Source organism: Ptychodera flava, chromosome 6 (genome assembly GCF_041260155.1).
Source record: "Ptychodera flava strain L36383 chromosome 6, AS_Pfla_20210202, whole genome shotgun sequence".
Taxonomy (NCBI): Eukaryota; Metazoa; Hemichordata; class Enteropneusta; family Ptychoderidae; genus Ptychodera; species Ptychodera flava.
In genome coordinates, this window is record NC_091933.1 from 42,965,526 (window position 1) to 42,984,320 (window position 18,795).

An 18,795-nucleotide genomic window follows, 5' to 3' on the forward strand; every position below is an offset into this window, starting at 1 on the left:
TATTGTGAAATATTTGTGCATGTTGCTTTCTCATACTGAATTCTCATAGAGAGAACAGAAAAGTATCAGGAATTTGTCATCCTTTTCATATGAAATGCAGATTTCATAATGGTACACTTTCACTAAGCAAACATCAAGATATCTCTGATTTATTAAAGTATTGCGCCCGAAGGGCGCGCCGAAAAATATGAAACATCCTGATATCTCTGATATATATGCCTTGTATATTAAAGTCATGCACCTGAAGGGCATGCTGAAAAATGTCTGATATATTAAAGTAATGAGCTTGAAGAGCACGCTGAAAAATATTGAACATACATATATCTCTGATGTATGTATGCTTGATATGTTAAAGTTGGGCGTGCTGAAAAATATGACTGATTATTAAAGTTACGCGCCCGAAGGGCGCGCCGAAAAATACAACTCAATGATGAAATTTGTGGCTGACACTAGCATTTTATAGGCAATGATGAGCCTGTTTCAAAATTCAAAAACACACTGACCCCCCCTATTGGGCATTTCAAAAACATGGTGACCCCCCCTATCACCAAAGTCAAAAACAGGGTGACCCCCCCCATGAATCCACCGCCCCCCCCCAGGCTGAAGAAACTGACCAGTCCCTAATAACATTATGAAGGCAGACACCTGTTACTCCAGGTTCCAGGACTGGATTTTAGTGAATGTATTAAGGTGGTTTGAAAGGCTAGAGCGTCAGTTATAAACTTCAATAAAACAATTAAAATATAAAAATAGTCAACATTCTCTGTGGAATAAAAAAAACATAGAAATTTGGCTCAAAGGTATTGCAGAGTTATAGCCTGTTGAAACTTCTGAAAAACTGACCAAATAAGAAGAAGTTGGGAAGTCCCTAGTGTATTAACTATGGTAGAGGTCCCCTAGCTTTTAAAAAAATGTTTGTAAAGGGAAAGTCATGTTTGCTGTTTTTCAGGAAAGTTTGACAAGGGAGTGCTTGCATTCAGAATGAGTGACTGCTATTGTAAATGCATTTTTAGATTCTTTGAGTGTCAAAGAGGTGTCAAAAGTGAGATTAACCAAAAATACTGCTCTGTGACTTCAAAAGAGGGGTGCAAATATGGCTTGTTTTCAACATTTTTGACAGAATAACAGTTTTCCAGCGTAATTTTATGCCAATTGAATTGAAACCTATGAAATGAGATATGGACATGGAATTTTTACAGCCTATTAACAAGGTTACAGACAAGATGACTATGGCACAACTTTCCTGTATTTGAAGTACTTTTTGAAAAATTACATTTTGAAATTTGAAAGGATGTTTTAATAATTTTTTGATATGTAAACCCATGTAAAATCATAAAAACAAATTTTATTTATAAATCCTGCTGTACACATCTTACAATAAAGTGTCAATATATTTATAACTAATTTGGTAATATTAAGTACTATCCAATTATTATTAAATTCAAATATGTAAAAAAATATGAAAAATTAAATTTTAATATTTACTGGTGTCATATTTCAAAATCATGGCTGCAAATATACAATTTTTATATTCTTTGGAGAAAGTATTAAATTGAGTATGGGAGTTATCCTGAAAATTTGAACTAAATATCGTGATTCTAACACTTGAAACTTGACATTAACTCTGAGAAAGAATTGGTGCAAAATAGCCTTTCCAGCCACCTTAACTAGCGGTAATCTGATAGTATAATAATCACCCTTCCCTAGATAACCCTGATTAACCAATTAAATCTGAAGTTTGTCATTGATAGTGAGTTGGCATTTCTATTGCTACAAAGGAGTTCCTTTTATTGTACAAAATTGAAAAGTTGAGCGCATTTTATTTCCACACAGACTCCTGAAATTAAAGAAATTACTTTGCTATTTTCACAATTTGATAACTTCTGTTTCAAAATGCCATTCTATATTTCCTTGACTAAATTGCTTGTCTGCCACCTATAAAACACCTTCCCTTGAAGTTAGTACACCCCTCATTGAGAGTTATATAGCGCCCTCATATAAACAGCAGTATGATACAGGGCATGTGTTCAGATAAAAGGTCAGATGGCCATAGGCAGTATTGTAATGCTGATCACGGAAAAGAAAGTGTATTTGTCAAGAGACCATGCATTATACAGATTAATTGGTAGAATACAATTAGAAAATAGACACTAGGGGTAATTATACAGTATAGTTTAATCATAGTCAATAGCCTATCAATGGTTGCACGGCCTTGTATGACTGGAACTTAAATTTTCTTTAATTTTAACCCCGGACTGTATCTTTTGTGAAGATAGCAATATGCAGTAGCTGCAATCGATTTGTTTAAATGTGAAATATTTTAAGTGGCTGAAAGTAATATTAACTTGTCCATTTTTATAATTGCATCTCCAAATTTGTTTACTGATTGCTTCATGAATACATTTGCCCATTATGTCCATGGATAGGATTAAAAGGATTAATTAAAGCCTCAAAACTTGAATTCAGGTGTCTGCAGTGTCTGTTTTGTTTCCTTTCCAGCTGATAAAAGAAAATTGGTAAGAATCTACGGCATAGTGGTCTGTCTTTGCTTTTAATCATAAGGCTTTAAGTCACCAAGTTTCATGGAAATAGTGATGGGTAGAAGGAGATATGGCCAGCAGGAACAAAAGGAAACATGTTGAAAATGTATATCATATATGTGTCATGTAAGTAAAATGGTAAAATATGAAAATTATAGGAAAATGATACATTTGTTGTCGGAATATAAATACATCAAATAAAATCATTAGAACTTCATAAAATCTGTTCAATAAGTGGTAGAAAATTGGAACAAAACATGAGCCACTTCCCTGATGGATCAATGTGTATGAGTTTAGAATTACAAATGAAATGAAATGAAATGCACATTATGTTTACCATGAATGATTCAACATCAGACCATAATGCATGATTTTATTGAAAACTGTATATGACATTTCATTTCAAATACAACATAGGCAACAAACAAAATGAACAAACATGAAGATAAGTGGTTTTGCATAATTCACAATCAATGACTAAATTACATTCATCAATATGTTGAGTCTTTTCTGTAATCTGCACTGTTTAAAGAACATGTGAGTACAACCTTCTCCAGGAAAGCCAGCTTTTGAATTCATGTAAACCTTTCTGTGTTTTGCACTCCTTATGATTAATTTCAAAAGCTTGAAAACTTGGAATATTTGAAAGTTGAATGAACTTCTGATATGCCAGCTTTGTTATCTACAATTCATGAGATCTATTCCACACTGCACAGATGTATCAATTGCATACATATATAATTTGGTTTCGGTGTTATTCACCCTGTCCAGCTGGCATTCAATGATACAGTGTAATGTTTCTCTCATTGTCAGACATGAGTTGACCTCCGGGTTAATGCCAATAGCAATATGTTCATAATCATTCGTCATGTTTTGCTTGAAATTTAAATATGCTGGACAAATATTCACAGTGAAAAATCCAACAAAATGATCCCACAGACAATCATCCATTGATGACAGTTACAATATTTTGTCTGTTCAGTATTAATCAAAGCTACTTGGACATGTCATAACATCTTTAAAATGTTCTGTGGTAATGGCTCTTAGATTCTTGTAATATACTGACGGCTCACCGGGAGACTCATCATCAGATTTTACTAACTCTTTTGACAGATTTTTAAACTGAATGATGGTTTTTAAAATTTGAATACAGATTTTAGGTAATGATGGCTTTTTAAGCATTAATTACATATTGCATTCATTGCATATCACATATTACATTAGCAGTTGCTATGGTGATCAGTGACCTTGGCAGGCAGCCAATTATAACAGAGGCAAATATGAAACCAAATATTGCGGATGAAAGCAACCTACATACTCAAAACTTGGATCAAAGTTTGTTTGCTGGTATAACCGTATGGTCTCATTGAAATATAAATACTTTTATATGAAATGCCTACTCCGTAAATGCCTGCGATCATGTTTCTATGCCAGAAAATATGAAACAATTAACATTGCCCAGATCATGTGCAAATTAAGGACTCATTATATTCCACCTACAATAATTACTTTAATGCATGCATGCATCCATATATGTGTCAATACATGTGGACAGACAGACAGAATTCCAATATAGAGAGATAGATTGATAAAATAGATAATGATTGACTTTATCCTTGTAACATCTGTGAAGACTACAAATATAGGAAATGCATTGAAACAATTACAAGCATTGTTCTGAATGTCAAACAGTTTTTTGTAGTCCTGCCACATGGCAATTTGATCAAAAGAATGTGAAATTTTCAGAATGGTTTTCAGACTTGATAACTTTTGGTTTCAGTATTTTCAGGTCTTCATGAATGATTTTGTACTAGGTACATAAGTATCTGTATGATACATCAACACAAGGTTCATGGTATCAGGGGTCGTCTGGGTTGTAAGTATTCGTGTACACCATACTGTCAAAATCTAATAGATGCCATTTTTGGAATGCTAAAGATGTGTGCCTGGTTTCTATTTCCTGCATGTACATATGTATATGCACTCATAAAGCCATCTAACCCCAGCACTCTGCCAGTTGATATATGTTTGAATAATATCTTTTCAGACCATACAGAACACTATATGTTGAGTGAACATTATTCATGTTTGAACTTGCAAGATAAAACAGTTCGTGGTACAATATGACATCATAATAGTATCACTCGTGACCAAAATCTATTTTTAAAATTGCAGACTGACTTCTTGCTGTCTAGTCAAAGCACTACATGAATGTGTGTATGGAGACAAGATACGGAGATGGAGAATTCTGGAATCCAATGCAGTGAAAGCCGGTCAATTCATAATCAAAACATCAACAGTGAAGCTACTTAACATAAAACCATTCTGATTACATGAATGGGACAGTTAGAGTACCTGTAGATTTGTGAAAATTAATTAACAAATGCAATTAAACAGTGGAGATAGTATTTATTTATATCCTGTGTGTAAAAACTGTGAGAGTACAGTGTATATGATCCATATCATTTCAATTTTCATATTTCAAGTTTACAGAAACAATACTCATCTGTATTATAACAATATACATATGTAGCCAAATTTAGAAATGGTGAAATGTGGAACCTCCTCATGGCACTTACATACTGGTAGCATTGCTTTAACTGTCCTAGGGGCTCCATTACACCAAACACGCACCATTCCACAGAATAGTACAGTATCTTTCTGTTTTTATCAATCAAATTTGACTAACTTCTGTAAACAGCGATTAAAATGCAAACATTTCAGGTTGCAGGACAGTCGGCCAGATATAGTGATAGTTATGTACTCCATCAAGCAACCTTTGAGTGTAAGATTCATCGTCTAGTTTAAGTTTGAATAGGGTGGTGGGTTAAAAGCCAATGCAAAAATCATAAATTATCAACTTTGGCGGACATCTGCAAAGTCCTTGCAGTGACTAAATATGGATGAAATGAGCTGTGAATTATTTATATGAAATGCCATGTTTATAAAAATAAATGTATGTATTGTCTAAACAGCAGTCACAAAGTACACATTGAAATGATCCATACTCCCTTCAGCATATCCTATTAAATGATAGACACATTAAACTATAAGACATCATCAGAACAGAACAAAATGATGATTAATATTCAATCCTTGTTCAATACAACTGGGTAGTTTACCTACGCCATATTTATGCAAGTTCTGGAGGTCAAAGACCTCTTAAATGGCGACAGTTGAAGACCTGCTTTTTACAGGCTTTGAATTTACAGCAATTGATAATTGAGCCTAAGGACCTAAAAATAGTTTCACAAAATGATAGCATATGTTCACAAATGCCCATGGTCTGGGCAAAACCTGTGTGATTGTACGGTGTGCTGGGAGTGCGAAGTGTTGGATAGCATCATCAAGGAGATCACTGGAGTCATGCCAAATTATTCATCATGTGACTACGTCTGCCAGTGTATCAATAAAGCATTGTGTTTTAATATGATGGCAGCACAGTTATCGTGATGTAGTGGAGTTATCATAAAATTCACACCTATTTAGACTAATTGTATTCACCAAATGCATGTGCAGATGTCATGCTTTTATAGCTCAGTGAAGACAGCGTACATTCATATTACGGCAATCCCGCTCAAAATGCTCTGCATTAAACTAAAAGTAGTACTAGTGCATAACAACCCACTGAAATGACTTTATTTTACAAAATCATTGACTTGAACACAATCTACTTCACGAGTAGAGTATTTGGAAAGGTTTTGAAACACTTTTCTGAATAATATCAGTACCTGCTTAAGTCACAACAGTACACTTGTACCTCAACCTACGCAGTGTTCTTCAGGCTTTGTCTGTGAGGTCATTGACCGTGTGCCAATTCACTCAACACACAATGAAATAACGGTACACACATTGTATTTTTTTCACACAACAACTTTATTAGCTACAGATAACATTTGGTGTGATGGAAATTGGAAATACATCAATGAGTACTATAATGGTAACAAATTTAAAACCCAGGATTTCAGAACTTATTCAAGGCATTCTTAGAAGAATCACAGCTAAATGAGATGTGTTATATTTGCCTGGAATAAAATTTCAACAAAAATTGTCAAGTTATTTCTTTTACTGAAATACAAAGCTATCCACAGACCAATTATTTACTTGAAAACAGTGATGATAACAATGTCTTGTTTTTGCTTTACTTTGCAGCATCTACATAATAATACACCAGAGAGTCTGATTTTTTTTCCCGTTCAAAATTGCACATACACATAGTTCTACACAAACCATCAGAATGATAATATCTGGCAATTCAAAGTTCAAAAAACAATCGTTTAAAATCTGACCTCCTTTACATCACAAGCGTTTTTTAAATCTCCAGTGTGCACAATTAAAATTTAGTGAAGATATTCAGGTGGCAGTAAAATCGATGTATCTAACGACAATAAAAGCGCAATTACGAGCAACCTCTGGGCACAGACAAAAGTCCTATATTGTATCTGTACAAAAACGGGAAAAAACACATGGAACTGTACAGGCTTAAACCAGGGTAAATTTGGAGAACTGGAGTGGTTTGACATTGGCAAGATGACAGAGCTGGATCTAATAGGCACTTTTTTCACGAACACCACAATCTTTCCACTTTTCCAGCTCTTTCACATACAGAAGAATTGCCCTTGGTTTTTGTCTCTCAAATTTAAGACGGTTTGACCTTTGAACTTTCTAGTTTCCTCAGAATTTCCTACACATTACATCTATGAAATGCATAAAATTTTGACACGGATGATTGAAGCAACATAATGCTATATCATTTCACTTATTATGCAATATCCAGTCTATAAAAAGACTACTGCCTAGTTCTTTAACAAAGAGTGTCATTAATGCTACTGAATTGTATGTAATGTGCAAATTTATCAATAAAATGTCTAGTTAGATTTCTTTCTCTACCCCAGCTATCTCAACCATAATTCAACTGATCGCGGGGTTTTCCAACGATTAAAACACTGAAAATACACTTCATTGACGATAAAAACACTTAACAAACAACAAAAGCAGCACTGTACACGCTTTTTCAGAAAAAAGTTGGAGCACTTATGTACCTTAGGTAACAAACATTATTCAGTACTTGTAATACAAGAAAACCAATTTGAATTATCTTGGTCAATAATTTTGTGTCTTCTCCTACATGTACCCTCTTCGCTGACGTAAGAATGATTACAAACCTAATGGTCTGCATGTAACTTTTAAAAGATCTATGACTAGAATTGAAATGCAACTGTCAATAAGTCTAATGATCATCTGTGAAATGCATTTTTCCTAAATATCTCAAGATATCTGATAAATAAAACTACTATTCTTGTATGGTTCATGAAAGAGATTTTGACGCAAAATATTAAAATTTCAATCTTACAAATAAGAATCACATTTTCTTTTCTAAAATGAGAATTTAAAATTCATGATGAAAATGCCTCTCAGATTTGTCATGCAGAAAATAAAAACAAACGGGGCAATAATGACACCACGAAGAAAGACTAACATTTACAATCTTAGAAATAAAAGCATCAACTTGTAAAAAATATTGAATTATATATCTCTGCGTAAAGACTTTGGAAAACTTAACAGACTAAAACTACTATTTCACGAGCACTGACTGCAGCATTACAAATAATGAAATGAAAACTTTTTGAAAATAATAAATAACTTTTTTATTTCAAAGAAGTCCCCTCGGTTGAAGTCTAACATTGCGTGTTGCCCCGTGTTAAAAAAAAGGAAAACAAAAAGAGAAATATACAGTGATTATACACGCATAGGACGTAGATCAACCGGGAAACTTTTCCTTTAGTTGAAATGCTGCAGGTGAAATCCTCAACTATGGCATTGCTATGGTTTATTTTGCAGTAATTCTTTGTTGGCAATCGATATTGTAAAGAGATTATATTAAAAACTCTTTTTTTTTTAACTCTTAGAAGGAATAAAAAATTATCAGCATTATTAGCATTATTTATTGTGTTGGTTATTTTAATTTGGTATGTCCATATGGATGAAGTCATTACTTGTTTGTCTCTTTCAGTTTTTGTTAATGTACTTAAAGGTACACGGTCACCGTAAATTTGCATATTCCATATATGGTAAAGGGCGCGGGGCTTGGCGTACTAGCCCGTAACACCTGTAGCTGTCGGTCCTCCATATTTGATGCGTCAAAGAACATGCAGACGACGCTGCTAAGTATGCCATGGCTGGTCGAGTGGGGGCGCCCTTTTTAAAAAGCGGCCACCCGCGTAAAATCTATGATTGGCTATTACAAAACAGGTGACCGAATACCTTTAATATTTACTGTCACACTCATCTGACATGTATATTACATGTTTTGGTGTATATTACATGTTTCAGTGTATATCACATGTTTTGGGGTGTAAGAATATTGAGGACTGTTTGGAGGCAAATAGATTTTCACCATCATTACACATTTCTAAGTCTCTTACGGTTATTAAAGAGCAATAAACAATATTATCACATCTATGAATAACTAAACAATTTCAATACAAAACGATAGATGTTGTGATATTAAAGTACTTAATCCATAATACACCTACTTTCTTTGGATGTTTAGTTGTTGATAATACAGTCTAAGTATACACATATTGGTTGGAAAGGAAAAAAAGAAGCCAATATACACTCATTAGGAGTTTGTACTTTGGCATTGTTTTGTCATGGCTAGTTGTCTGACATGCAACAGCAGACACCAAGAATAATACAAAGCACAGCACTGTGAATGGTGACATCTGGAACTACACACAAGCACTGACTTCCTCCAAAGGACCCGGCACTTTTTTCTAGCTGCCATAAGTTGGTTTTCATTTCCACTCTTTCACATTTGTCTAAATCACATTCCAACATCAACGATTATTTCCCTTCAGATTTTAAATGTCATTTCAGTTATAACAGAAGATGATGGCACCCATTTGGGAGAGACCGCAAAGCCAGAGACGATCTCTTACACGAACGTTGAGAAAGCATTCGGGGATGAGGTGTCACCTTCTCCAGCATGCTCTTGTTGCTTTCTCTTCTTCTCATCTCCGTACTGTCCAATGAAGGATCCATCCTCATTGAACTGACCGGTTTCACCATCACCGTACTCTGCCATGCTGTCTGTATCACCACTTCCCTTGCTGGTCAGACTCCCTGTCTCAGGTTTCTTGCTGGGATCTACAGTGTCAGGGGACTCTCTGCAATTATCACAAGACAAAGAACAATGTTCAGAGAACATATATATGAGAATATTTTTTTGAGTTGATGTGGCAGAGGGAATTTTCCACAAAAATATTCGACTGCCACTGGTAGGTTGTGCTGCTGCTGTACACACCTGTTAACTGTAACAATTGTTAACCCAATATGTGAGTTTTCTTGTTACTTTCTTCTTCAATTTTCAACTATTATTCCTTGGTATATGGTTGCAACTATTTTTGAACAAGACTAGCAGTGTACAAAACTCTGATGGAAGATGGTTAAAGACAGACACATTCCTTGAAAAGTACACTTATTGACCTACTTAGATACTCATCCAATTCACGCTTTACAAGTCCTGTTTCCATATATCTATTATTAAATTCAATCATGCCTTCTCTTTCATCACATCAGGAGCATGCCCTTTTAAAGTTGACAGACATTCATTGCCTTGCCATTCATCAAGTACAGTAAGAAGACATAGCATGTGGAGAGAGGATGCCAACTTAGACACAGTGTACATTTAGGCGTTACTGAAATGGCCCTCCTTGTGATGTTGCAGGGCATGTAGCCAGAATAAACCTAATTGGAGGAAACGTAAACCCAGACAAAGAGATGGAAAGCCTGATCCAACTCCTTGAAAAGTGAAACGTAATCTTAAGAAGTCACGGTTTTTACCCAGTCAAGGAGTGGTACACATGGAATGGCGTTGCTACGGCAACTGCCACTTATTGAGTAGAAGGGATTTCCAAGTATGTTCTTTTAATGGTTCCTTTACAATTCAATTTGAAGTCTGGAGACTAAGTCTGCCGGGATACTGCTATGAAGCAGGGACAGAAATAGATTATTTTTTTCTCAGTGCAATCTGCCGTGGGCTTTAAATCTTGCTGCATTTTATCCTTTTAGTCCCTGTAAACAGAGTTGTAGGTTTTATCAAACTATTCACTAATGCTGTGAGATACTTTCGGTTCTATATCGACAGATTGAGTTTTTTTTGGTTTTTCTATGATGTTGGCAACAAGTAAATCTTCCAACCCCAGTCAATATATGATGCTTTAGATGCAAATACACAAATTATTTATAGCAGGTTCATCTTCACCAATATGGAGAATTTGAAAGTTCATAACAACCAATTTAATAAGAATGCTATTGCAAACACTGTGTATATCATTATTGAAATCTCATAGCAAAAATGTGCAAAGAGATGCACCTAGTCATTTTGAACCCTTTACATGTAAGTTGGAACTTGGTTTGTCTTTCGGTTATTTTATCTTCTTCAAAGGGAAACTGAAACTATGAGGAGATAAAGTCTATCGACTTTTCATTTTAATGATGTGATGTTCAGTTTTATCTCTGTATAATTTGTTTTCCTTGAATTCACTTGTCTTTTTACACTACAGACAGATTGTAAATTTCCATTCTTGGTATTTTGCAAATGTAACCCAGACACAGTGAACACTGCATATGTCTGCATCTCAACACTGGATAACTATTGTATCGGCACGGTCGCATACTCAAAGACCTGTAAGTTTATCCTGCAAACAGTAAATGATAGGCTTGAGAGCAAACTGAATGAAAATAGCCCCTACTCTAAGTTATGACATGCCATAGCCCCTACTCTGAGCCAAAACATGCAGTTTCCATGGAAATTTTCACAAAACTACCATTAGTGTAATGTGTATTGGTGCTTGGTTATTGGTATTGCTGCTATGTGTACAAACTCAGATGCAATAGAAACACGTCTAAATGTACACAAAGTTTTGCTGGTATTGGGAATTTTTTTTTTCAAAAGAGGAGAGTAGGGTTCAGGGCTCCCGCTACCTATTCGCCAATTCGCCCAATGCGAAGAAAGTAAAAATGGCTACAAAAATTCCTGTTTGGCTAATTTAGTGGCTATTGAATTCTTAGACCTCCTCAACAGAAAACTACACCTAACAATAAATGTTGTAAGATGTTGAAACAGTTTACCCTCCTTCCTACAAAGTTGCAATGTATTGAAACAGTTTAATCTCCTTTCTACAAAGTTACAAATTCCCTGGTACGTAAAACAAACATTGTTGCTGTTCGATACTGCAATACATCATGAACGTAAGGTCCATGAATACACTGAGGCCTGCTTTGCCTCTGTGAGTCCTGGGTCGTCCTTGAGTCTATCAAAAGTTTTACCTACTTTGCTGTATCAAAATTTGGCCTGCAACTACTCAGTTTGATAGTAAAACCATAATTTCAAAGGAAACTTTCACAAACGGAGCCATAATACAAAAGAAAGGAGAACAAGTCATCGTTGATGACACAGTCCCCACTTGTTAATTAATGGGTACTTTGATTACATGTCCTCAGAGAGGATAGAGTCCTCTTCATTAATTAGGTCTGTGATAAAAATACTTTGATACAGATGGCGCTCAATGGCCAAGAATGAGTTCCATGGTGATGAAAACATAAAACCAATGTAGGCCACCATCCTAAAGTTCATAAAATGAGTCAACTAGGAATAATTGAAGAGGATGTTGCAAAACATTTTTGCATACAATCCTAACACTTAACAGATTATCACTGGTACCATATTTCATAAAGTTTGATGCAGTATTTACAACACTATGAGATCAACATCTGTATAAAGTTTCATCAAATTTGACATTGTATTAATTTGTGGCTATATCACTCTAATTAGGAAAGTTCATTACATATGCAATTACAAATTAATTAAAATGACACTGATAAATGTCTTTTTCAATGTTAAAGCAATGTGAGCTTAACATCTGTACAAAGTTTCATGAAATTTGATCAGTATTTCTTGACATATCAGCCTACTTACGAAACTTCAATAATTGACATGTTACTGCTACATGACGTGAAACAAATTGACGAGCATACGTATGAAATAGGTCAATGTCCTTGTACCAACTTTGAATGATACTGGTGGAAATATGTCTGAGTTATGGCTCTGTAAATTAGAAAATTGTAACAAAATCACCGCCATGCAGCGATATTTGATCTTACTGTTTAAAAAATCAACACGTATATGTATGACATAAGTCAATGTTTATGTACCAACTTTGAATAAGATCAGATTTTTAGAATTCAATTGCTACCTAATTTTATTTCTGGTGTTTAAAGTTTACCACCAAAAATGAGAAAGGATTTCTATCCCTGAAATGTCATAAAAACACAGATTATAAATGCAAAAACTAAACACATATTTCGTTAGTGTAAAAACCATCATGAACATCATACAAAACATCTTGATTTGTAAAATTAGGGACTCCTGAATGGCGAGAAAGCTGTTGCCACACTTGAGATCATAAACTGGCTAAAAGTTACTCAAAATGGCTAAAAGATTTTTGATTTGGCTAATGAGTTGGCTAATCATTTTGGTGACTTAGCGGGAGCCCTGGGGTTTCATTTATTAATGAGGTATACGCTTCAGACAGTCAGGATAATACACCACCAGGTATAACTACAGAGAAATATTAACATTTTTGATAGATTGTGACACACTTCAAAACAATTCCTATGATGGCATGTTTGGCTCCGTTCACAATCCAATACACTCAATGCTAGCAATGTGTATGTACTTTGTGAACACTGTGTAATGTATACTCTCAGCTGGCAATATCTGTTAAATCAGTTTCCTACATGGGTCACAACAAAACTGACTTGATCTACCTGTATATCTACGGTACATGAAGAGACATCTTATGCATGCATGATTCTTCTTAACTTGGTCTGTTCATAGAGACATAATTATTGTTTTGATGATTTCCACTGCTGATGGAGAATGCTCCAATGTTTTTACTGACGGTCACAGAGATCACTGATTCACCCTCCCCCCCTTCAAATTTTGTTCAAATTTTTCTATGGTAAGCGCCATTTCAAATTTGAGGTAAATGGGAATGGAATAGAAAATACTAACAGATAGGTTATCATGCATTAAGTAGCACTATTCATTGTATGTATGTTCCTCAAAGCTTTAATGATGTAATTTGAGAAGCAGTGTGACTATTATCAGGAAATCAAACGGGCATTTTCACCTAATCTGATTGATATCAGATCTAGAATTGGCAACTAACAGCTAATACCAACAACAAAGAACGAGGGAAGGTGGAAATATGACAATCTTTACTATCACAGTTGATTTTAATCAGATTGATATTTCTCATGAAGTGTGAATCTGTCTTGTTTTTCTCAGTACTGCAAAACGTTCAAGGCACGAGACATCCATTAAATTAGAATAGGCTGTGTCTAGAATGTACAGAACGTCATGTTTGACTTGAATTCTGCTCAAATGTTTGGTTTCTGTATTTGATAACACCAATGAGACCTGCTGCACAACTGATTCATTTGCATTCAAAGATTTCCCTATTTCATTGCAAGTTTAATCAAGGCCATACGATGAGAATCAGTTGTCTACTGATATAGCTGGTCTAAGGAATACACAATTCAAAGCAAATACTTCACTCAGACAGGGTCTGCACTCAGACACTTATGAGCAACAAAAGTTCCAACACACCAACTTGCGATGTGGTCAGCGACCATGATATGAACATATTCTTGTTGGAACAAGAGACAGCAACTTGATGAGAGAAAAAGGAGGCAGGACCTAATGAACTGTAGATGTTCACTTGCCGAGCTTGGTATTTTTCTGGGTTGTAAAATTTTGCAGTTTACAGTGTAACAGTGTTTACAGTGTTCATAATTTAGCTTTTTGAAAAAGTGGTCAGATTTGGTTGACTCTGCGACAAATTTTCACAAATATCTCACTCACATGAACAAACAAACATCATCTTTCCTCCTTCAATAGTAAACTGAACATCATTTCCACATCAATGAAATTCATAAAAACTGCTGTTAGGGATTTGTGGATCAAGCATTAGTTTGTCTGAATTTTGATGACACTGTTTAATGTAGAAACTGAAGGCAAAGGGAGCCAAGGGTTCCGGATAAAACTAACAAAATAAAGCAGGGTATCTTGGTCATTTAATCCCACAGGAGACCATTGAAACAAAGTCAAAGAATGAAAAAGAAGTAAAGATGGTCTGGGCATACAGATTCTGCTGATGTAAACAACCTAAGAAAACAATTCCTTCTATAGCCAAGAGAATGTTTCCTTTTACATTTGTAATGGCAACTTACCTAGTAGGCAGAGCACAGCATCAGGCAAAATAAAAGTAGCGGTACCATAGAAAATGATTTCTCTCAATGGTAAGGAAAATACAAAAACAAGATACTCACTTTCCCTTGTACTCTCCAAATCCACCCTCATCATCTTTGTGAGGAACGCTTTCAATATCACCATGGAGCTGGTCCTCTTTCTCTGACACTGTAAGGTCAAAGGTCAGTGTAAAAAACACAGCATTACATATCTGAATTTGATTAACATGTCCAAGAATTGGTTCGCCATAACTTAAACGTGCCCTATGTTTATTTATTTATTTATTTATTTTATTAAAAAACCTTCAAAAGACGCGAAATACAAACTGTGAAACACTTACAGTTTCAAAGCAAACAGGTTTTAAATGAAAACACTCTGTACAAGGCAAAAGTTAATCCATTTTTAAAATGGTTTTAATAACATATTAAGAAGATAACAACTGTGTAAATCTTTTGCCAGCAAAAGCTGGCGAATGCTGTCAGTCAGCCCATCAAGCATTAAACATGTCTTCATATTTTTATGGTTGAGATGGAGATGATTTGAACTTTGGTACAGAAATAAAAAATCCATCTTACGGTCAAACACCTTTGTCACATGTCATCTAATGAAGTCTCATTTCTGATACCATGTAAAATGCATGATATATTCTAAAACATGCACACCAAGAATACCAAAGTAATTTGATCCAACAGCTTGCTGAGTGATTTTGTACACACGCATAGTGCCACCCTACTGGAATTACACCTAACAAGCAGCTATCTGCTCAACTACTTCAATCTTACTGTTGCTGTTTGAGTCAGAACAGTTTTGGAGATTGCTAGTTACAAGCCCGATGCTTTGTTCCAATTATTGTCAATTTTTTTTCCGATTTTTTGAATTATTCCTTGACATCAGCCTGTGCTTCTCTACCTATAGCAAATACATTCCAATTCCTACTGTATCAGTCCAAATAAATGGGAAATATTCTGCAAAATCTCCACATCAATTGGCAGATCGTCCATGTAGCCGACACGAACACGAAGTGTCTGTTACCGGCTATCAAATACTATGAAAAATAGTCAAGAATGGGCTACAAAATCACTATCAGTTTTAAGTTGCAGGTAGAATAAGTCTGTGCCTTTGTATAAAATACTATAAAAATAGTAGAAAGTGAGCAACCAGCTGAAAGTTAGTCGAGGAGACCTTAACCGCATATCATTTGCATCTCATTGTCGTTACATGGACTGTGTGCTCATCAATTTAATCATTGTCACATTTATTCCCATCTTGACCATTTTATGTTGTGTTTTAGCTTCAACCAGATTTATCTCGAATATTGCTACCATTTTGTTTGTTTCATCTTTGAAGTTTAATTTATGCCCGGAGCACTGATCTAATTATCGAACAAATTCAGTAAAGATTACTAATGTTCCCTTACATTAGCTGTGACCTAGAGGTAACCTTAGGAGGGTAAAGTTTTACAACCATGTTGCATGTTGCTGGTGAGCAGATGTTTCTATTTATACATCTAAAATGAAAGGTCATATCTATTTGACACATAACATAAAATGACAAGGCATGTTGCCCAGTTCGCAGATTCATCTGATCAAGGCTTTGCATGTGAAAACAGTCCTGCCACCAGTCATGGTATTTCAATGGCAGTATATCTGACACTTCATGTCAGCATATTAGCCTCAGGAACTAGAGATCCACAACCTACTGCAGAACAAAGAGTTGACAAACAGACAAACTATTGATGGCGGATGACCTCTGGGTCAAATACCACTGAGGCTGACTGACATGGTGACACAGCCAAGTTATAAACTCTGTACGCTGGACAGGTTGTATAGGAATATCCCTGACGACAAACGTGACAGTACTACTAACAAACATGTCACAGCGCATGGTCCCTAAGCCATGGACTGCATGTCCCCATTATGGGTAAACATCAAACAATGTCGGCTGCCCATAACCTTTTCATGGACTATTGACTACCAGGGGTGACTAAATAACCCGCCCTTTTTTCAATTGAACAATGGTCACAAAATCAATTCCTCATTCATGCACAATCCTGCATTCCAGTTAAATCGTTCACAAGGTTTGTAGATTTTTCTGAGCGATCAAGACCACTGCTGGGCTGGAACAATGACATGATAGTTTGGCAGTTTCACAAGGGACAAATAAAATACAGATCCATACTGTAATGAAATGTTGAACTTGTCAGAGAGAGAGAAGAATGACAAGTCTATCCTACCAATTTATTATCAGAGTACAAAAGTAACTGCTGGTTGAAACCATTTACCATGTAAACCTGCCAATGACCTTTTTTTTAACAACAGCTGCCCTGACTCCTCAAAGCTAAGCCAATGCCTTTCAAAACATGACGGCAATTTTTGAGGTCATGTCAAGCACAAGACACATTGAGGCAACCTAGGGAATTCCAACTGCTTATCAAGCAATACTTCTGTTGGAAGTGGGTTTTTTTTTTATGTTCTGAGAGGGACTTACCGTGGTACTTGCCTCCCTTGTTTCTCTTGATTAGGCAAATGATCAAAAGTATTATGAGTAGGAACACTATAACACACATTAAACCTATAAACCAGCCTTCAGAATAGAAGGAGTCATCTGTAGCCAGAGCACCTGCAAAAAGAATCAACATTAGTCTGATGAGTTGCTGAATAAAAACTATTGCAATAGTTTGGTCATCAATGAAAGGAAGAATGGACAAGCAGTTTGGTCAGGGGCTGAAAAAATGAATAATTGATGATCTTGAGAATAAAATATAACTGTTTTTGCCAGTGGCTGAAAATGAGAAATGAATCAAAAAATACCATGGAAATAATTAGAGTCTGTTAAACCTTGCTGACAGTTTACATTATTTCACAGTCTATGGTCTCATTATTTTGAAGGCGCCTATCCATTTCAAGCTCTGGGCAAGTACCCTGTTACCCACAGCCATGGAATACATTGGATTACATTCACAGTCTCAAAATTTTGTTGATGTTGAAATATTGTTCAAAGTATACTACACGCAGATGTAAACTGCTTTATTAAAGTCTAGTGTCAATTCCTTTTCTAGTTATTTCCTTTCATACTGACAAATCTTTTGAAATATTACAATGAGAGATGGAAGTTGGCCATTTCTTTTCATGACAAGCTATTCAACTGTCACTTTGCCAGCTGAATAAAAATCTTCAAAAGAAGTCACCACTGAAAAGTCAAGCTAGTGTATTCACATTGCTGTGATGATTTTGATGGTCAAATTACTTACTGACAAGCTAGACTGTCTGAGGAAAAGCAAAGCCATTGATCTGTTATTTTTAGATGACTAATGAACAGAATGGAAGTATATATATATAAATCTTTGTACGAGTTGAATTATTTACATCTTTTACAAATGTTATATCCTGCAATTTTTAATGCTGACATTCAAAATGTGAATCCTGAACTACAGATTAGCCACTTTTTCATCGATTATTAATGTAATGACATGAAAACTGCTGGCATAAGATTTATTTGGTGTGAATGTTGTCATAAAAGCAGCCAACATATGTTCTCTCCACAGTCTGTATTTCATGCCAATCAGAATAATTATGTCTTTGCTGACAACACACTTTCCTTGCACCATGAACTCTTTGCTGTTTAATACACAGATTGATTTATCACGGTAATTTGGCAGGAAAACTGGAAATATTAATCATTTTCCTTTTATGAAACAGCTGCCACTCAGAATGGGATAATTTTTCATAATTCTTTACCAAGCAAAACAAAATAAATAGAATACCACTTTTCATTCTTTTGAAGCAATAATATCACAGTTTCACTGGAGTCATTAATTTTTGGTTTTAGAACTCTATCCATGTATTATAATTTACCTCTGGGTTTTTATGACAATAAAGTCTGGCCATCACATAAATTTAACTGGTGTGTTACAGGATGTCAATGAAAACATCACAT

At 35.2% G+C, this 18,795-nt stretch overlaps 2 protein-coding genes across 11 annotated transcripts in view; one reads left to right on the forward strand and one right to left on the reverse strand.

Moving 5' to 3' along the window:
• LOC139135890 (actin nucleation-promoting factor WASL-like) overlaps nucleotides 1-18,795 on the forward strand; it is a 570,409-nt gene that overhangs the window by 462,557 nt on the left and 89,057 nt on the right. The gene's annotated exons all lie outside the window — the stretch shown is intronic.
• The window catches only part of LOC139135870 (neuronal cell adhesion molecule-like), an 83,843-nt gene continuing 71,440 nt past the window's right edge, over nucleotides 6,393-18,795 (reverse strand). For all 9 annotated transcript variants that reach the window (XM_070703628.1, XM_070703624.1, XM_070703631.1 and 6 more), the window contains 3 exons: nucleotides 17,347-17,478; nucleotides 14,940-15,027; nucleotides 6,393-9,709 (listed from right to left, as the gene is read on the reverse strand). In XM_070703628.1, coding sequence (XP_070559729.1) covers nucleotides 9,478-9,709; nucleotides 14,940-15,027; nucleotides 17,347-17,478 — 452 coding nt within the window. In that variant the 3' untranslated portion in view covers nucleotides 6,393-9,477. The remainder of the gene's footprint in view (nucleotides 9,710-14,939; nucleotides 15,028-17,346; nucleotides 17,479-18,795) is intronic.